At 42.5% G+C, this 21,978-nt stretch overlaps 1 protein-coding gene across 1 annotated transcript in view; it reads left to right on the forward strand.

The window, feature by feature from the left end:
- Nucleotides 1-21,978, forward strand: part of STK3 (serine/threonine kinase 3) — a 175,854-nt gene that overhangs the window by 51,629 nt on the left and 102,247 nt on the right. The window contains exons 7-8 of the mRNA XM_060243453.1: nt 13,483-13,620; nt 16,648-16,773. Of these exons, the coding sequence (XP_060099436.1) occupies nt 13,483-13,620; nt 16,648-16,773 (264 nt within the window). The remainder of the gene's footprint in view (nt 1-13,482; nt 13,621-16,647; nt 16,774-21,978) is intronic.

Here is a 21,978-nt window from a genome sequence, read left to right on the forward strand (position 1 = left end):
GCCAAAAGTGTTGTAATATCAAAATAAATGTAAGGATAACATCGTCACCGCAACAAAAAACTAGCCTCTGACTGTAAAAACTAACAGATATCAAGTCAAACCCAGGGGCTAATGTACAGACACACCCAAGGGGCTTGAAGTATTCTCATGCATTAGTGCAATATGAATCTTAACATTTCTGCCTTCTCATGAATGTCAGTCTGGAACCTAACAATGAGGATGGGGTGGTGTTTTCTGAAGCAAGCTGAGCCTCTATAGTTATGGTCAAAGAGGTCAAGAATTGTCAAGAGCAGCAGCAATCAAGCTAAGAGATAAAGTGTGTGTGTGCTTTTTAAAACCCCTGTATCTCATAACTTGGCTGCCATTGTTCTGACACCTCTTGTTGACTCTCCATAGCTGTAACTGGGGCATCCTCAGGGGCAGGGCAGAACTTTCCAAAACTCGTCAAGTACTTTTTCTTGCAGCTTGAGTGGGGGAAGAAACAACAGTTGTTGGGAGCAGAGGCAGCCAAACTAACAGAAAGTAAGAGACTGAAAGTTTGCATTTGTTGAAATACGAGGTGCCATAATGTCTAGGTACATGGCGATCTAGTGCCTGGGATTTGTCAAGTTCTGGTATATGTTGTAAGGAAAAAACTATTGTGCCAAATGATTACATTATTACATGTTCTCTAATAGGGATGGGCATAAACCAACTCACAAAGTAAAGTTCGTCACGAATTTTGTCTGATTCATGGTTTATTAAACTATATTTGTGGAAGAGTGACCAGTATGAACATTTCATGAACTTTGTTGCTGTTTGTGGCAGTTTGTGAATGGATACAGTTCCATACAGTCTGTCTCTGCTTAATTAAACTGTTTATAAAACTCCAAAGCAACAAGAAGAGCAGAATTCTCAATCTTGGAAACACCAATTGGAGCCCTCCAAAGCTTAACAGGTACTGCTAGTTGCCAATAACAGAATTTCCATTTTGCTCTATGGGATCAGAAAGCTATATATCAGCTCAGCTCCACACCCTCTGCTTTGTTGGCAGTTAGAGAGAGGCAGGGAACTTGTTAAAAGCAGACTAGCGCAGAGCACATCCATTTATTCCCTCTGGATTGTGATCTCCTGTCACCACCTGGGGTTTGGGTGTTAGTAGACTCAGGAATCTGAGGCACCCCATCTCTCTAGTCATGCCAAGTGGTGGGGCTTAGATACTGGGTGCCTTGGCTGAGAGCCCACGTTTTGGTTGTGAACTCCTCTCTTCTGCTGGGGTCTGGGTGTTAGGTGTAACTCAGGGATCTGACGTAGGGTGGCCAGACCGTCCCGGGCGCCCAGGAATGTCCCGGTTCTGGCCCCCTATTCCTGCCTCCCGGGCTGGCTATACCGGGACCATTTAGAGGTCCCGGTTTAGCCAGCCCCGGAGGCAGTGGGCCGCGGGCGCCGGCGGGGAAGGCGGCGAGTGAGGGAGGGAGCGTCCCTGCGCACGCGCAGGGATGCTCCCTCCCTCACTCTCCGCCTTCCCCGCCCGCGCGTGGGGCCTGGCGGCGGTGGCGGAGGCCTCTCCGCGGCCTCCGCTGGTCGCTGGAAGCCCTCCAGAGACTCTGGAGGGCCTTCAGCGACCAGCGGAGGCCGCGGAGAGGCCGCGGAGCAGCCGGCGCTGGTCCCTGGAGGCCTCCAGAGGCCAGCGCCGGAAGCGGAGAGGCCCCCGCGGGTCTTTGGAGGCCCTCCAGAGGCCCACGGAGGCCGCGGACAGGCCGGCGCTGGTCCCTGGAGGCCTCCAGAGGCCAGCGACGGCAGTGGAGAGGCCCCCGCGGGTCCCTGGAGGGCCTTCAGAGGCCCGCGGAGGCCGCGGACAGGCCGGCGCTGGTCCCTGGAGGCCTCCAGAGGCCCGCGGAGGCCGCGGACAGGCCGGCGCTGGTCCCTGGAGGCCTCCAGAGGCCAGCGCCGGCAGTGGAGAGGCCCCCGCGGGTCCCTGGAGGGCCTCCAGAGGCCCGCGGAGGCCGCGGACAGGCCGGCGCTGGTCCCTGGAGGCCTCCAGAGGCCAGCGCCAGAAGCGGAGAGGCCCCCACGGGTCCCTGGAGGCCCGCGGAGAGGCCAGCGCTGGTCCTTGGAGGCCCTCCAGAGACCAGCGCCGGCCTCTCCGCCGCCTTCCCGGCCTCCGCAGCCGCCGCCAGCCCCGCCAGCAGCCCGGAGGAGAGGCCGCCACCGCCCTGGATCAAGGTAAGCCAAAAGCGGGGGGGGGGGGCGGCTGGCGGAGGGGGGCGGCTGGTCTTCCTTCTTTCCTTCCCTCCCTCCCTCCTCCCTTCCTTCCCTCCCTCCCTCCTCCCTTCCTTCCTTCCTTTCTTCCTTCCCTCCTTCCCTCCCTCCTCCCTCCCTCCCTTCCTTCCCTCCTTCCTTCCTTCCTTCCTCCCTCCCTCCCTCCTCCCTTCCCTCCCTCCTCCCTTCCTTCCTTCCTTCCTTCCTTCCTTCCCTCCTTCCTTCCTTCCTTCCTTCCTTCCTTCCTTCCTTCCTTCCTTCCTTCCTTCCTTCCTTCCTTCCTTCCTTCCTTCCTTCCCTCCCTCCCTGACTGAATGGGCCACTGGCCTGATCCAACAGGGCTTCTCTTATGTTGTTATGTGACACAGTGTGTTGGACTGGATGGGCCACTGGCCTGATCCAACAGGGCTTCTCTTATGTTCTTATGTGACACAGAGTGTTGGACTGGATGGGCCACTGGCCTGATCCAACAGGGCTTCTCTTATGTTCTTATGTGACACAGAGTGTTGGACTGGATGGGCCACTGGCCTGATCCAACAGGGCTTCTCTTATGTTCTTATGTGACAATACTGACTTTGGTGGACCCAAGCACTGATTCAGTGTAAGGGAGCTTTGTGTTTGTGACTGGAGTCACAAAATGATGCCGCAAAATGAGCCCCCTTGAGGCTTATGGTGGCAGGGCTCGGGGGAAGCGAGCTAGACTGCTGTTCTTTTGAGGGGTTATAGAGTGTTTCGAGCCCGTCCCTGTGGCATCGGTCCTATCGTTGTGGGACCCAGGGGGCCGGCGCAGCGGCACGCCGAAGCAGCCTGTCACTAATAACACAGGTCGAGATGCAGGACAGGAACCCGGAAGTGACCGACAGGCTGCTTCAGCGTGCCGCTGCGCCGGCCCCCTGGGCCCCACAACGATGGGACCGATGCCACAGGGACGGGCTCGAAACACTCTATGACCCCTCAAAAGAACAGCAGTCTAGCTCGCTTCCCCCGAGCCCTGCCGCCATAAGCCTCAAGGGGGCTCATTTTGCGGCATCTCCCGGCGGGAGGGTGGCACCCGCACGGGACACATATCAAATGAAAGAGGGGGCGCAGGGCTATCAGAAACAGCCGGCGGAGGGAGTCGGGAGACCACCCCACTGGGGGATCCACACCCCGAAAGTGATGAAGGTGGCGCAGATAGAGCCAACAGAGCAAACAGGACAAAATAAATAGGCTGCATTATGCAGCACAGTTGAGAAAGTGCCTTATCCCATATACTGATGAAGTATATACAGGATTTGAGAACAAAATTGTTTCCGGCGGTGATATTTGGGGGATTTTGGGGGACGTCACAGGAAGTGCTGTGAAGTCACTTCCTGTTTCCGGCAGTGGCATTTGGGGGAAATGATGTCATTTGGGGGAAGTGATGTCACTTCCCGTTTCCGGCAGGTGACGCAGGGAAATGATGTCACAGGAAGTGGTGTCACTTCCTGTTTCCAGCGGTGGCATGACGTCACCGGAAGTGACGTCACCCCTACCTCCCCCCCCCCCCCCCAAAAGGTGTCCCTGGCTGGCCTTCAGACATTATGGTCACCCTAGATCTGAGCCACTTCATATCTCTGCTCATGATGAGCAGTGGGCTTAGCTATTGGCTGCCTTGGGGGAGAACCCACATCTCATACCCTCCTGATTGTGAATTTCTCTGCCCTGCTGAGATTTGAGTATTAGGTAGACTCAGGAATCTGAGCTACGCTGTCTCTATGCTTCCAAGTGGTGAGGCTTAGCTACTGGGTTCCTTGGCTGAGAACCCACATTTTATATTCTTTTGATTGTGAACTCCTCTCCCTTGCTTGGTTTTGGATGTTAGGTGGACTCAGGGCTCATGGCCACACTAAAGAGGTTGGGCCGGATGACAGCCTTGCATGACTAGTACTCCAAGGGATCAGCGCTGGCAAGCACTGGGGACTTGTCAAGGTACTCCCTTACAAGCCTGTAGCTACTGTGGAGCATCTCGGGGCCACAACTCCTCAATCAGCAGCCATGCCCCACAAGTCATGCTGTCATAAACTGAATTTTTAAAATAATTATTTTGGTACCTAATTTGCATCACGCTGCGCCCTGTCTGCTGCCTGCATTTACTATTTGGGTATTCATTAAGGTGAGCTGCACCCTGCCCTCATGGCACGCCTGTGACCTTGCCAGCTGTGCCCTGATTCTGTTCTGATCTCCTCACATGTATGTGTGCCTATGGTGCCTGAACTTCAGATTAATGAAAGCAAAACATCCACCCCCGATGGATTTCCCCTCTTCCTCCTCACTTCCCCTCCTCTCTCATCATCCTCCACCTCACCACAGTTGCCTATCTGTTGACCAAATGCATGGGGATCTACTCAGGTAAATAATGCTTTAGATGACGGTGGCTGCATTTTTATGTGAGTTTTGAAAGGGTCCTGATAATCTGAAAGTGAGAGATGAAAAATTACTCCTGGATATCACAATAAGGGAGAACCTTGAGAGCTGCAGAGCCCATGTTCTCAAGGCTTCTGGGGGCTTCTTTCTTGAACCCTCTCAATGCATTTTTTTAAAAAAGTCAGTATTGAAAAGGTTGGGCTGCATTAAAAAAATAAGTCTTCGCTATTTGGTGTCTTATTACATTTTTCAATATGTAAAATGATTGTTACTCTGTAAGAAGCTGTGCAAAGGGGGGGTGGGGTTGATTTTCTCCCCCTTGCTTTTTTTTTCTTTGCAGACTTTAAAGATTACATTTTTAGTAGGGAATCTAACCAGTGCTGCCAGGGAGAGTGCAATAAATTCACAAATACCTCCCTCTAAGTTGCACAGGATCAGGTCTGCCTATATCTCTGCTACAATGCCAAACGTCTCTGCAGAGGGGACCTCCAGGGTAATGTTTTCCAACCCCCAGTACAATGTAGGAACTTCATACCTTCCTCTGATTTGCACAGGATCGGGACTGCTTATCTCCCTCTTCCAGGGTAATCTAGTCCCCCTCCCCCAGTGCAAGTTCTCCCACACTGTGAGAAAGGCAGCGGGCAATGGAGAAAGGTGGTGGCGGGCGAGGCAGAAAGCTGGCAGGCGAGCGAAAAAGCTGGTAAGAGAGTGGAGAAGGTCTCTGCAAGTCACAAGGGGGTGCTGCATTTGGCACCCCCCCCAGGGCCAAGCACCCTAGGCAAATTAATGGAAGGACCAGCCCTGGGCCCAGCTGCTTTTTGGTACTGGGCTGGGAAGGGGCCACAGAAGGGTGTACTTGAGGCAGGAACAGCAACAAGGACTTGGAATGTAGAAGGGGAGGATGCTTCTTTCTGCCTTCTGGATCACTGTTATGATTCTCTAAAGAGTGTTAGTAACTGTTGGTGTCTCTGAGCAGTTCTAACAACTCTTTTGCGTCTGTGGACGGGGAGGATGCTTCTCCCCAACCTCTTACTTACTGCTGTCAGAGTCCTGCTCTCCAAAGAGTGTTAGCAACATGTGGTGTTTCTGGGTAGTGCTAAAAACTCTTTTGCCTCTGTGGACAGCCCCAGGAACAGATCAGGGGCAGGAGGTTCTGAGGCCCCTGGTGATGCCCTGCTAGGGCCAGGCTCCAGTGGACCGGCAGAGTGGGTTTGGTGCCTGGGGCAGGGGCCTGTGGTGAAGGACTTCTTCCCTCCACAATGAGCACCCTTTGCACTCACTTTTACCCTCATGGCACACAAAGGTGTTCAGGAATTTGAAGCAAGCGGAGGATTGTACTGTATAAATCATATTTTGTAGTACTGGGAGCAGATCCTGAGAGCTTGCCACTCCTCTTTTCCTTGCTTGTGTGGTATGGCTAGGGTGCCTTTCAAACTGTCATGGGATTTTCTTGGAACTCTGGGGGATGTCTACCTTTTTATCCTTCAGAACCTGCCTTTGTGAGTATAGGATTGTAAATATTACAGTAAATGACTATAAAATATTGAGATAGTGACTGTGTTTTCATTGAGGATTAAAAATTTGAACCTCCCCTTGCCCTTTGGAATACATTGGTCTCAGTAAAATGAATTACATTCCCAACTAATAACAGTGGTTGAAGTTACCTGAAAGTGAGAATGTTGTTATAGGAGGAGGACAGGTTGAGATCATTCGTGTTTTTAATGGTCACCGAGACACCACTTCTGTGTATTTCTCTTGTATTACAGTAGCTTCAATTCAACAGGTCTGTACGTGCAAATTGCATTGTTATTGTCCCAAAGGGACTAACAGTGCATTTTAAATCCAAGCTGTTGGAAGGAAAATATTTTATAAAGCCTCTGTTCTTGCCTATTGGACAACATTGAAAACTGAAAAAAGAAACACACACACACAGACATTTTAGTCACTTTTCAACTGCTTTGTTTGGTGTTAATGAAGACAGTAGTATTATATAGTCACTGTATAACCCACCCAACAACGATCAGAATCCTTACTTTCCCCAAGCTAATTGTTTCATGTTTAGTTTAGTAAATGTCATCTGGACTCAGTAAAAAAGCAAATGACCTGCATTGAATTAGTGTAATTGTAACACAAACAAAATATCACATAATTTGTTTCTTGTACAGGAAAGGAGAAAGCTGGAAAATTTTCTCTGTTTGATAAATCTGAAGATACAAAACACATTTAGGCATCTATTTTACCTGCTGGGCACCCTGTAAAACTTGTATTTTTGAACATGTATCATTTCCTCTTCACCATCAGGAAGTAACTTTTCTTCTCTCCTTAATTGTAAAATTAAGCTTGTGTTGAGCTATAAAACTCTGTTGGCCACTTGTTATCATAAGAACAGTTAATTTTATCTGTCACTTCAAGACTTTTATGTTATCATATTTTATGTGTGAAGAGAACTATATATTGGTGGAGTCTAGTAGTTAACATACTGAGTTATGAATCGGACCTGGTTCTGTTTCACTTGTGCCAAGGGGCCTCTCAGCTTCAATAACCCATCTCTACTAGGAGAGTTCTAATCCTAGCCCACAGTGTTCCCTGTAAGCTCCACAGTGTTGGGAGCAGAAATTCTACCTCATGAGCGAAAAAGCTTAGTAGCATTAAAGTTGTGAGGAAGTCTACATTATTTGACTGTGTGAAATAGTTTTTAGACGATTACTTTCATAATCTTGTAAAAATCTCAAAATAAATTTTTTTAAACTATTTTTAAGAATACTTTAAATGTTATCAGAGAAAGCAGAATAGTCTAATACTTTAATACTTTAAGAATACTTTAAATGTTATAAGAGAAAGCAGAATAGTCTAATTTCATCCACCCCTTTCCACTATTTTGGTAGACCTGTCCTCCATAGGACAGGTCTACTGCTCCAGTCCACTATCTTGATACACCTGTCCTGGAGAATAGGTCTATTGACCTCTTTCCACTATATTGGTAGACCTGGTCTCTGAAGAACAGATCTACCCACCCCAGTCCACTATCTTGTTCTGGCCTGCCCAAATAAGTTGTTTAAAAGTTATCAACCTGCCCAAACTACTTATTTATTCAAATATTTATTTTCCACTTTCCCTGTGACTCAAGACAGCTTACAAATCATACTGAAAAGCATAATAGGGGTGTGCAACAACAACAACAACAAAAATATTTCCCCCCCTGGCTCCATTGTAGCCTGTGGGGACCATTAATCAGTTGGCCCCATAGGCTATAATGCCCATAGACTATAACAGCTAGGGGGCTGTTTTTTGAGGCAGAGGTGCCAAATTTGCAGCATAGCTGCTGGTGCTCTCCTCAAAAACATCCCCAAGTTTCAAAAAAAAATTGGACCAGGGGTTCAATTCTATGGGCCCCAGAATATAGTACCCCCATCCTCTGCTGTTTCCAGTGGAGGAAAAAAAGGCTGAAAGCAGTAGTCTATTAAAATTTTGTGCACTGGCACCTCTTATCACAGTTTAGAAGTAACTATGCCCACAGGGTTATCACAAGCTCGCTGAACATTCTAAAGTGTTGTATAGATTTTAAGTAGTGGTCATTAGAGGCAGTTTTCTAGCTTCAAGATTCCTTTTTCTTCCAAAGCCAAAGCATTTTGCAGAACAGATGCTTTGAGTATTTGGCTGCTGTAGATCATTTTAGGGCTTTGTTTAATGATGTCTTTTAATTTTAGCAGGCTTACATTGCAGTCCTATGTGGAGTTACAAGTCTATTGACTTCAGTGAATTTAGAAAAGTGTAATTCTATTTAGAGCAGCATTGTTAATATTTCTTCTTTTAAAAACTCTGTTATGCTTATGTGCCATAGTTGTTGGGAGCATTGAATAAGTAGCTGATTCAGCCCTATATACAGACTGTAAAGGAATAATGGACATGTACTTAAATCCTTGGACCAAAGCCAGGTCAGTGTACATAAACCACAATCTTGGTAGAGTGGAGAGATTTCATCAGTGTCTGGGACTGGGAGTTGAGGTGAGTGTAGGAGGAAATTCTGGAGTTGTGGCTCCAAGTCAAGTAACTCAACTAGCTGCTTGAACTGGAGAGCTGAGGATTGCTCTTGAAGCTCTTGTATGTGAATCAACACAGTTCTGAAAGTCATGTTTGCTCATGTGACCTCTTGAATAATAAAAATATGTACAGAAATTACTAGGAGTAATATTGTAGGCAAAGATAAAATGCTTATCGTATGCTAACTCACTTTCGCTGTTAATCATATAGTTGTCCTCTTGTCTTTTCCATCTTATGTGTCGTTGCTATATTAAGTTCACCAGCATTAAATAATACCCAAAAGTTATCATCTAGAAGAATATACATTTCAGTTTGAGTATAAATGATGGAAAGCTTGTACTGTTGGTGCACGTTGTAGTTCTGGTTTTTTTAATGGAATTTGAATTTCATGAGAACCTTTTTGAAGTTTGAGAACTGGATTGATACCTTACAAAGAAGCACTGGAGCTTTTACTTCAATTCTTAAGCCGTTATCTCCCTTTGAAGGTTAAATCTGAAGTAAAGATTGTATTTAATTAAATTAATAGAACTAGTTTTCAGAGGTATGAGGTATGAACAGGTATTAAGATGTCACTGCAAACTTTTCATTTGTTTCAGTGGTCTCTTGATCCATTCCTAAAGTAGCACTGATAATAGTTCTGTTTATTAAGTGAAGGTTACAAAACTGAATGGCCTCAAAGGGCTGTTTTAGGGTATACTTTTGAGAGATCACAAAAAGTTTGACCCTTAATAAATACGTAATTTAATTCTTAATGTTAATTTCTTAATTTAACATTTAAAGACCTATTATTCAGCTGTATTATTTGTATTTAATTTTTCACTGTTACATATTAATCTGTTGAAATTCAGCATGACTTCCTGCCAGTGATTTAATTAACTTCAAGGATACTTTCTTCATGAATTCGTTAAACAGCTACAGTTCATAAAAATATATCATTTAAATTCAGATTTTTTTAAAAAAAAGTTAAAAAAATTAGAAGATAATGTTAGTTTGGCTTCTAGTGTGATTTGTTTTTCTTATTTTATTAGTTGAAATTAAACACTGCAGATGGTTAAAATAATCAAGATTGAGCACATTTTTCCCAACTTTTCTTGGCTAAGGTTTATTGACTTGCTGTATAATTATTCAGTATGACAGGGGTCCCCAACCTCTGTGAGCTGGAGGGTACCTTCACAATTTTAACACAGCATAATGGGCACAGCCACAAAATGGAGCCAGATACACAATGGCTGCTGTGGCTTACCTTCAGTCAAACAATCAAGATCTTGTTCTGTGGTAGCAGTTGCTGCCAAAGCAACATTTTTTGAAATCTGCACATCCAGTCAGAAGATTCACTGGGCAAAAGCCTGATGAGACTCTACCTATGTCAAAAAACTCTTGGCACGTGGCAGGAAAGGTGTTGATGGGTGCCATGTTAGGTATGCTTGCATTAAGATTTGGTTAGATGAAAGATTTAAGATTTGGTTAGATTAAAATTCTGGAATTTTTGAAGCTGTGGAAGAAAACCTTTTTTTCCTCGAAAAAACTTAAGCTTTGACAGAAATTGAGATTAATGTGAAACTTTCTTATCCAACTTTATTTTACTGCTTTAAAGTTACAAAATGTCAATATAGTATATGAATTTATCATATTTATGAAATTAAAAGAAATGCCATAGTTTTTGGCAAGCAAAATTTCAGATATAACCAGTACTTGCAAATTGCTGCAGCCTTTGTGATATTAGCACATACATTTTATTTTAGTAAGCAGAAGGAAATGGTAGAAAGGTATTTGGGTAGAAACAGAAGTCAGACTTGCTCCATGAAGGCATTGAACAGAACATCTCACTGGTTGTAGCTGTGATGTTGTGCTTGGAACATTGGACTAGGATCTGGAAGACCCAGGATCAAATCTCTACTCTGCCATGGAAGCTCATTTGCTGAGTTTGGATCAGTTGCTTTTTTTCAGCATAGCCAACCATCACGAGCTGACTGTGCGGGCAAACTGGAAATGGTGTTGTGATTTGCTGTGAGCTTTCATTAGGGACAAAAAAAGGGGTGTTAAATATAGCTAGTTGTTTTGTGTGTTTGTTTAAGCATTTGTACCTCCCTTTCAAAAGTTTGCTCCCAAGGTGACTTAAACAGAATGCACACCACAGGGTTAGTTCTACTCTTGTCTCTGCTGCTTTTTTGAAACCACATAGGAGATAGCTCATCCCTCCAGAACTAGGCAGTTGATCTGGCTCACTGAAGCTTCCTGCTATGTCAGAAGAGGAGGAGGAGGAGATTGGATTTATATTCCACCCTTCACTCAGAGTCTCATAGTGGTTTATAATCTCCTTCCCTTCCTCTCCCCACAACTGACACCCTGTGAAGTAGATAGGTCTAAGAGGGTTCTGAAAGAACTGTGACTGGCCCAAAGTCACCCAGCAGGTGCATGTGGAGGTATGGGGAATCAAACCCTGTTCTCCCAGATTGGAATTTGTTCATTTAACCACTACACTAAACTGAACTAGATCTCTTCACATAACCGGATAATAGCTAGCCTCTATGCATCACGTTATGGCAGGGTTGCTGTTGCTAGTCTTGTTGCTGGACTCTGAGTAGGATTTGATTTTTTTCTACTTCAGTGCAGACTTAGCAACGTAGCTAATCTTCTGTATTGAGTATTTAACTGTAAGAAATGCTTGTTTGTTTCATGTGGCCAATTGTTTGGCTATAAAAAAGCAATTCAGAGTTGTACTTGAAAAAAATTTCTATGGGGTTGATTCCAAGCAACCTTGTAAAGTGAAATAAAAATATTTGAAGGCTTTGGAACCTGCTTTGATGATCCCGTATATGGTGGCTTATGTAGTAGTTTCTACTGAGTCAGTGTGTCATAGGTCAGTGTTAATTACTCTATAGAACTTCAGCTCATTCTACAATGAGGATGATGATACTGTATAAACAGTAGTTAAACCAATTCCCCCTTGCTTTGGTTTTTTCATAGCTACTGCTATATTAAGCTGACTTATGTGATTGTGTATCAAATCAAAGTTCAAAAGTTGATCATTGTCAAGGTTGGGAGTAAATATTTTTCCTGCAGAATGTTTTAAATTTTAGGTTTACAATTTGATTTATAGGCCATTTGAGGCTATAAGAGAAATCTGTTTAGATATTTGTTTACCTTTGTATAAAATACTAGTCTGAAGACACCCTGACACCACGGTATTTTTTTAAAAAGAGTTAAAGAAAACCAGGGGTTACTTACACTGGGGTGTGTGCAGGGCTTTTTTCTTCTTGCAGAAAAAGCCCAGCAGGAAGTGATTTGCATATTAGGCCACACCCCCTGATGTCACCATTGTTTTGCCCGAAACTCATGTGCATATTAGATCACATCCCTGATGCCAAGCCAGCCGGAACTGCATCCCTGTGCATTCCTGCTCAAAAAAAGCTCTGGGTTTGTGGTTTATTTTCTCTAAAGCTTAATGATTGCATCTCTGAAGGAGGAGTACTTGAACACACCTGGTGTGATGTTTGTTCATAAAATGTTGGTGGCTGCTTTTTCCACTCGCAAAACTGAAATTATTATTATTATTATTATTATTATTTTACCATTCTCCTCCTTCCCCACACTGGTCACAATTAGTTGTCACACTAAGGCACAACTAAACTCTAGTTTGCTACAGCAGACACAAATGCAGCTTGTTTGTCATGCCTGTTCACTTCCCTTCTCCTGTGGAGGATGAAAACAATCTCCAGTTGAAAACATCACTTTTCGCACAACGTGTGAATTTAGATGTCTGAACAAACTGTAGTTTCTGTGCATGCCCGCTCTCCTATCAGCATGGATTTTAAAAGAGGATCGAATTCCAGTTTAGAGGGAGCTGGCATGAAAGACACTCTGGAGTTCAAGTCTTAACTGTGATGTTTGTACCGCACATCATTCAGAATGAAGTGGTAGAATTCTGGATTGTATTGGCTGAGATAACAGGTGGGGGTGGCATTGTATATACATACCCATTTGGAGGGGGGGGGGACCAAAACCATGCATGTAGTAAAGTAGCTTATTGTAAAAAATATATGTTAATTCGTTATCTCTTGTGTGCTGGTTTATTCCACATAAGGTAGTTCTTTACAGGGGAGGAGGGGCATTGGAAAAAGCATCCCATCCTAACAGTGAGGTTATAACAAAATTATCATAGCCCTCCCACCTTATGCTGTGCTGCTGATGTAGGAACTGCTCCAACATGACTCCTTTCTGTGACTTTGTAAGTGCTGCAGACCACCCAGGAGAAATATCAGCATCATCTCAATTTCCAGGAGGGGCAACTCCTTGTTTCTTATTTTCCTTTGGTGTGGGCAGGGCCTGGGCTGCAGCAGCTTCCATGGCTGTGTAATATATTGATAGTATTAGAGATAATCTGCTTTAACAAATAAATGTACTATAACAATTTTTGTAACAAGATAAAGTTTGAATTGTTTGAACAGATTCCTAAAACTTAATGGATTAGATTATTTTACAATATGTAAGCACTGAACCAGCTGATTACCCTATTCAGTGTCTTGTATAAAATTGGAATTTGATTTTCATCCATCGCAACTTTGTTGTATATGTATAACCAAGAAAGCATGTTCAGTTTTCGGCAGAGAGATGGAAAAATGTAAAATCTTCTCATGAGGTTTATAGTTCAATGATAAGAATTGCTGTATTGAGAATTTGCTTTCTTTATGCCAGTGGTACTAGAGTGAACTCTCTCTCCTTCTTCCAGTTTTCAACCTGAAAAAACATATTGTTTTAATTTGCTGAAATACTGATAGTCTTACAGACTTCTTTTCCTTCCTTTAAAAACAATAGGCAATTTTTATGATTCCTACGAATCCCCCTCCAACGTTCCGGAAGCCAGAGCTGTGGTCTGATGAATTCACTGATTTTGTGAAAAAATGTCTAGTGAAGAACCCTGAGCAGAGAGCTACTGCAACACAACTTCTGCAGGTCTGTATGTAGCTGCTTCAGACTGGGAAACAGTGAACCTGCCTGAAATCCACATCTTTTCTTGGATATTGGTCTTTCTGCCCTTGTGTCTCTGCTATTCTGGACTCTTCAGGGCATAGAGGAGCCTTCTCTGATTCCGTAGGTGGGGTTGCCAGCTCTGGGTTGGAAAATACCTGGAGATTTTGGAGGCAACGCCTGGAGAGGGTAGAGTCTGGGGAATGGAGGAACCGTAGCCTGGTACAATACAATGCAATTCACCCCAAAGTGACCATTTTATCCAGGAAAACTGATCTCTGTAGTCTGGAGGTCAGTTGTAAGGGGGGGGGAATCTCCAGGCTCCATCTGGAGGTTGGCAACCCTATTAGGTAAGCTCCAGGAAGTGGTAACTGTTCCTTCTCCCTGTTCTATTGTTCAGCTGTTCCTTAGGGGAAGAAGGGAAATCTACTGGGCATAGTAGAGAAAAGTCAGTCCAATCAGTCTCCTCTCCATTGCCCAGATCTTTTAGTTCTTCTTCTGAGAGCCCATACCATATGAGTTCTCCATGGGGAGTTTCAGCTATACTGTAGCTGTTAGTTCCTGATGGCAGCTTTGTGAGTAAATGTGCAGCAGGGCCCTATTTGGCTTGTGACCACCAAATGGGAGAAGAAAGAATTTGCACCTTTCCCTGTGCTGTTTTTGGCAGCTGAAACAGCTCAAGTGCTGTAGGTGTGAACATTATTTTTTCTTTGGGGTACCAGCATGTGCAAGTATTCAGTGCCTATTCTGGCTCCCAGCAGAACAAATCACTCCCTCCCCCCACCATGGCCCCCAAGCTGTTGCAGCCATCAAAAACAGTGCAGAAGAGAAGGCAGGGATTCTGGCATCTTGCGGGCAGTGGTCTTGATCCAAATAGAACCCTCCTGCAGATTTACTCTTGAGTTGCCACAAGGAACTGCAAGTGTCTATGGAGAGCTCGTACTGTTTTTAACATCTAGTAAGGCTCTAAGCATGCTGCTGGTGGTCTCAATCATTGTTGCATATGGAAAACCACTCTTTTTTTCATTCCTGTTACAAGCAGAATCTTCCTAGGCCATTTCTAGCAGGTGGCAGATCTTGATATGATTTTATTTTATCCCCTCACTGCTGGTTATTTTCCCCTACCCCTTTATTCTCACATCTTTACCATTCTTCACTATTCAGATGAATATTTCATAATAATCTTATATGCTTGCTCTTGGTACTAAAGATTAATCTTTACAAACTTCTGGTTACATTTTTCATGGAGCTTGCACTGTAGTTTTAGTTCTTCTCTTTGATAAGTTGGGAGAGAAATGCAAACTCTAATCCTTTACTCATGGTAAAAAATATGTGCTTCAGTTACATTTCAATATTAGTGATTTGCTTCTGTGGGTCCTGATGCATCACTACTAGCACACTGCCCTTGCTGTGTAGTTTTGCTGGAGTACAGTAAATCTTTTCTGTTGACCTGCCCTGAATGCTCCTCACACCTGACTGTGGAAGATCCCTTGTGATGGTGTGGCAGAACAGGAAAGCTACAGTTGTATCTTTGCTACTATCAGAATATGAGTTTTATTGCACTTCAGTAATGATATCACAGGCAGTAATGAATAGGTGCTTCTGGTGTGCATACAATCACATCCTACATCGTAGTCACAACCGCAACAAATGTGCAGTCTTAGGGGAAGGACTTCATTTTCCTAGGAAGAAAGTCATTTTCCAGAAGCACAACCTTGATGGAAGACATCTTGGTTGTGTGCAATGAATGAGCAAGGGAAGAAGACCGTATATTTATACCCCACCTTTCTCTCTGAATCAGAGTCTCAGAGCAGCTTACTATCTCTTTTATCTTCTTCCCCCACAACAGACACCCTGTGAGTGGGTGGGGCTGAGAGAGTGCTCTGAGCAGGTGCCCTTCAAGGACAACCTCTGTGGGAGCTGTGGCTGAGCCAAGGCCATTCTAGCAGCTGCAAGTGGAGGATTGGGGAATCAAACCCAGTTCTCCCAGATAAGAGTCCACACACTTAACCACTACACCAAACTGGCCAACACTTAACCACTACACCAAAGAGTACATCACATACACTGAAATCTGATGAAATCCAAGCTGAAGTTACAGCAAGAGTTCTTTTATGACCTTCACCAGAAGAGAACAAATAAACTGTATTATTAGGACCCTTGGTAGCATAATAGGAAATCTTTTGATAATACACCATATTTGTTCCTTAATCCATAGAGTGATGACAAACCGTTAAGAATACCAGAGGCAAGTTTACCATTTAGCAAACCCATCCACCCACCTAATTTTCAAAAAGTATAATGTTTGGCTTTAAAAACCCATGTATCACATCTGGAAATATGTGGGGGGAAACATATAGGAAAGGGACAGGATTTTTGACAGCAGGTGTTGTAACTAGCACCAAATTCACATTAAGGCCAGAATATATACACTGTCTCTTAAACAGGAAAGTAAATAACGGACTTTATTTTTAGTGCAAAGCAGTTTGCCTGTTCTGAGGGTTTTATTTTTGCGTCATTCATATTTCATCATTGCCAGCGGCTGAAAGATTCATTTCATGTTAAAATACAGGTTTGCTAAAGCCATAGTGGTTGCTAATTTGCATTGTCAGCTTGTTAAGATAAATTAAATGCTGTAACTGAATGCATTAAAAAGTTTGTTTTTGTATGTCAGGCTATCATCGCTTTGTTTATTTACCACCTAATTCACATTTCCTTTGGACAATTATGTCCTTAACTGTTAAGCAGTTGTGTTTTGTAGTAACATTCCTCTCATGGTTGCTATTTACCTAAACAAACAAAAAAGGAAAATCCTATTGAGCTGCAAAGCAGTTAAACAGATCATATGTTCTCTTATTCCAGATTTTAATTGCTGTCCAAAGGGAAATGTTCTTTCATGCGCTGCTCTGTGAAGTTGATTGGCATGTTGTTTTTAACATGCTGCTTTTTATTTGTATTGTGTGTTCAGATCTTCTGTTATCTTTTTATATAACTTCTGGTTTTATTTTTTAGCATCCTTTTATTAAGAATGCCAAACCAGTTTCCATTTTAAGAGACCTGATTACTGAAGCTATGGAAATCAAGGCAAAGAGGCATGAAGAGCAGCAGAGGGAACTGGAAGAAGAGGATGAAAATTCGGTGTGTGAGAATTTAATTGCGTATTTTTTATTTAAATGTCTTCTTTAGCCATTTCAACAACCATCTGTGTATGCTGAGTGTTTCAACGATGACTGAAAAGGTTGCACACACTTGGATTGCTCTGTTGATTTCTTTTTTGAAAAACGTCCACACACTACTCCTAGGAGTTTGTGGGGCTTGTCGCAAGAGCCCTTTTAAAGGAGAAATCATGTGTGTTTGCGGGGGGGGGGGGGAAGAGAGAGAAAGTATGAACTCCCTGACCTTCTGTTTCTTCTGAAAAGGTTTTTTTTGTGCCAGATCTCTCAGATGCTGTTTGAACTTGAGGGAATTTAAAGAATGGTTTCTGTGGGAGCACCTTCTGAGAAGGGAGCTCTCCAAAAACAACTTGAACACGTGCCAGGATGTTGCATATCCTCCCTCTGGATCACAGCCACTGTTGTTATAGAATAATGCAGGCCATGCATGACATGTCAAATAATACTTGTGCAATTAACATTCCGTTCCCAGAGTAAATTTGGAGGGGAGAAGAGGGTTCCTGAAACGCATGAACATTGAATTAGTTTGCATTTGTTTTCTCCTTTCCTTCCCAATTTGACTGAAGTTTAATATTTTCATATATGGCCTGCTATGTAACGTGACTCTGATAACCTTAATTGGTTGATAAGCATTTTATGGTGTCATGTGAAATACGATTACCAATGGGTATATGCTAAACTTGAAGAGGATAATGAATTTACAAGGTCAGTTTGGTGTAGTGATTAACGGCGATGGACTCTAATCCAGCGAACTGGATTTGATTCTCCACTCCTCCACATGCAGCTGCTAGGTGACCTTTGCTCAGTCACAATTCTCTCAGAGTTGTTCTCTCAAGATCAGTTCTTTCTCACAGCCTCACTTATCTCACAGGGTGGGGAGATGAAGGCAAGGAAATTATAAGGCACTCTTAGACTCTGCGTGCAGTCTTCCTATTCTGTATGTTTGTATCAAGGTTTCCATTATTGTACCTGTGGAATGTCCCAGCATTAGAGAGAATAAATATTCTCTTCTCATTAGAGAATACATTTTCTCTTGTTTGGATGTGGCACAGTATTTTGTTGTTTTGTTAGATGATTATTAATTTCCAGCCATTTACCAGATAAATATTAATTTGTTCTGATTCAGCATTTATTTCTATAACTGGTGTATTGGTTTAATGATAATGAAAAAACCCAGTTGTCTAACTCATTGTGATGGAATTGTGAACAAATATTGTTGCTGCTTAATGGATTGCAGTGATTTTTTTTTTTAAGTTGTGGATTGTTTGGCAGTTCAGATTCTGGTCACCATACTTGGCTGAATGAAGGAAATAGAATTTAAAGGTCAACTTTTAATTAACTGATAAGGTTCCCATATTATAAGTGGCAAATTATAATTCATTGCATTTATGATAAAAGAAACAGTCTCATAGCTATAGCCCTGGAGTGGAGAACAGCTTGTAACACAGAATTACAGTCCTCTGTTGACAGCGGCATGTCAAATGTTGGCATGATACGTACCACTGGTATGAATAAAACTAGAGTTCTTCCCCAAAACATATCCGTCTGAAACAGAACTTTGTATAAACTAAAGAAAAAAAGTCAGGAGTGCATTTCTTTTTCGTAATGGCTTCCCTGCTTAGTCAATTAAAGGAATTACCTTCTTTTGATTAAAGTAGTTTATCAGGAAAGGAGGAGCTATGTTTATAGGAATGGCTGTTTGGTTTCACATGATTGAAACACAAAAGTGTTTGAGGTCTCCAGTGTGTGGTCAGTTATTTCAGTATGATACATTTGTATGCTGTTTCTTGACCCTGGCTTAGGAGAATTGGTGTGCAATGTCTTTAAATTCCTTAGCACATTATTAAAAGTTACGACTTCTCAAAACACATGTGCAGGCACAAAAAGGCAGCATGCCTTTGGCTGGCGGACTATTGCAACTGTGTATTATTGTCTGTAAATATTTTGTGTTTAGTGGCCTGGTCAAAACAATCTTACCTGTTTCGAAGGATATATCTAGCAAACCATCATTGGAATGCAGTGCTGGTTGTGGATTTTTCCTTCCCTCCAGCAGTCCTTTCTGACCTCAAGAAAGTTTGTTCCTGGAGTTGTGGGGCTGATGTAGACAAATGGATAAACGAGACAGGAAGCTGAATCAGGGAGGCAGAAAGAAATTTCTCTTCCTGCCTCTTCTGTCTGTGTAGTTCACCCTGGTTGGAAGAAGGGAGCAATTTAACCTCCTGCTGCCCTTCTCATTGTATCTGACCAATCTTTCCTGGGGTTGGAAATGGCTGCAGGGGGAATGGAAAAGGGGGGGGGGGGAGATGCACAATCCTTGCTTTGGATTCAGCCCGCTATATTTATATAGGTAAACTATCTTACTCTTGCCGTTCACATATCGAGTACTTTTTGTTTCTGCTGCCTGACAAGAACTTCTAAATAATTCAAAGGTTTGCATGCTTTTTCATGATCAGTGTTTGTGAAATAAAATATGTAATTTTACCCTTGTGAATGTTTACATAGAAAAGACAAATCTGTTGATTGTCTTTTATATTAGTCTCATCAGTTATGCTTGTTCTAGCAAGAAGGAAAGATAAATGCAAGTAACATGTTTGATGGCCATTCTTTTTCTTTTTGAATGCTGTGTAGAAGAGGCCAATGTTCAGAACATCGTCATCAGAGCTAAATTCTTGCTATTGTTAGAACATCCATATAACATTGAGCACAATAACATTAATGCTAATATATTCAGCCTTACAAAAAGCTACCTTTACAGTGGATATTTTCTTGGAAGTGGATTTGATTGTCATAAAGGAGTCAGGGAGTTCCTAGAACCAGGTCTTCTTTAAATAAAATAAACCAGGGGTTGAAATGTAAAGAAAAGGCCCTAACCTTCTTTATGTAATTGAAGAGAGAGTATCAGGTTTATATAATAAAACTGGTGCACCTATTGTCTCCTAGCAGTTTATTAGAGGAAAATGGCCTGTGGTAATCTTTTCAATATATAATGTATCTTCAAATGCTTGAGCTTTGAACACCTATAGCCTGGGTCACTCTCATAAACAAGTAGCAGTAAGTCTTCCTTGTTGGAAAGCTCTACTGAATGTGACCAGAAATAATACTCTTGGAATAGAGTTTGGGCGTGTTACAGGACTAGCCTGTCTGATGAAAATGTATTCTGACAAATTGACATGTTTTGATAGGTGTTGAAGTAATTGTACAGATTTTTTTAATTAAGTAAAAAGTGCAAGCGGAGTACTCTACAGAAGGTTAATCCCAATATCAAAGTTTAAATGTTAGTTTAAGCATTACTAAACATGACCAGTCTCTTCTTTTATGCATTTTTGAAGTGTGATGCAAATTTGATTCTGAGGTCAGGCAGCTGTATTATGGAAACGTAAGGCAACTCGTTGCCTGGCAGCGCCCAAGAAACATGTCTAAATATTTATTTCTGTGGATCTTTAAAGAAATGAACTAATAATCAACCTCATGCCGTATGTTTTGCTTCACATTTAAGTATCCATTATCAGGAGATTGGTTAAAAACACTTCCAGTGAATAAATTCAAATACCAAATAATTATTATTTCAAAGAAATAAGAAAGCACACTCTTAACAGCATAGTATGCTTCCTTCCATGCTACTGTATTTACAGTTATTCTTTTGTGTCCTTTATCTGTTGATAGCAACTGTAGAATTCCATTTAAAAATCAAGACAGAGTTAGAAATCAGTAGAGTGTAACATCAGGGGAGTTCTTTTAAAATATGTCCATCTTTTGACTTGTCTTCTTGTTTCCAATGCATTTCTGGTTTTGCCATCACTTTTTTCAAATGTAGTCTTGAAAACAAGAGGGCTGTAAGCTTTTTTTTTCTCTCAGATATGAGGTAGGATTCTCAGAACCAAGTGTTTCCTTCAACATACACAACACACACCACAGGCAATGTATTGCCCAGCTATGGCTTTTAAAATAATGCTCATATTTTAACAGAACCTATTTATGGCAGACACTGAAAAAATGTATTTGTTTTCTGTAGTGAGATGTACCTTAGTTTGAGGGGCATGGCTTGGCTCCTTTAAATAGAGGTCTCAGTAGGGATCTTTGCCACCTGTCCCCAAAGAATTCCCAGAGGACACACTTGAAGGTTGGGACCATCAGGAATAGTATGGGATATAGAAATGGGGAGGGAGTTGCAGCTCTGGGAGGGAAATGCCTTGTGCTCAGTTTGCACAAAGGCTTGTGCAAGAAGGTGGGGAATTATTTCTGCTGAATCCGTCCTGCGTGCTGCAGTCCCTATGCAGCATCCCACGTTATGTCCTGACCTCCTGGATAGCTTTTTTTTTTTGGGGGGGGGGGTTTGCTCAAATAGAAAGAGTAAAACTGCAAAGAATGAACTCTCTTCCAAGCATAGAATCCAAGCCATTTTAATGAAATAAAATGTGCTCTTACGGAATCACTTGTTTGAATTTCTGAAAATTAGTTTATGAAGTAACAGATCCCCTGTGTCTTTGTGAATGAGAAGGTGAGAAAGAAAAATGATTTTAGGTGCCACTGAAGTGTGTCCATTTCTAAGGTAACTCAACATACAAGGGTGTCATCTTATTTTAAAATAGTCAGTTGAGATCAGAGCATAAAAGAATCTGAGATGATATGTAAATTCCTCTTCTTGGTATTTGTGTAATTGTTAATGTCTACGATCATTTTTAATGTCTGTCATCTTTTGTTGGAAGAAGTGCCAGGCATTATTAATATGGATAAAAATGTAGTGAAATTGATTTATGAACTCTTGAAGGATGTAGCTTTACCAGAGTCAATAGATCTTTAATGTTTGCTGAAAATACATGTTTGTGCTGAGTTACATTGGCAACCGAATCCCTACGCATGTTTTTTCATTTCCTAATGCTGCACCCTTTTATGTTGATACAGCTACAACAGTACTTTCTTGGAAAGATAGCTGTTACTGTGTCCACATTTTTTTCCCTTCAAAGGTGATGATGAGGTGTTAATAGTACGTGAAATTACTATTTTGTTAGTATGTAAATCTTGGTTATGTGTTCTACTACTAAATTGTCTCTGCTGCCCTCTAGTGCTGTATTCTGCACAGATCAAGATGAGTTAAAATTGCTCGTCCACTGTGAGATAAAGCTTGGATTCTTTCTTTGCTCACTTTAAAAGAGAAGACCTGTTTTGCTAC

Source organism: Heteronotia binoei, chromosome 7, assembly GCF_032191835.1.
Source record: "Heteronotia binoei isolate CCM8104 ecotype False Entrance Well chromosome 7, APGP_CSIRO_Hbin_v1, whole genome shotgun sequence".
NCBI lineage: Eukaryota > Metazoa > Chordata > Lepidosauria > Squamata > Gekkonidae > Heteronotia > Heteronotia binoei.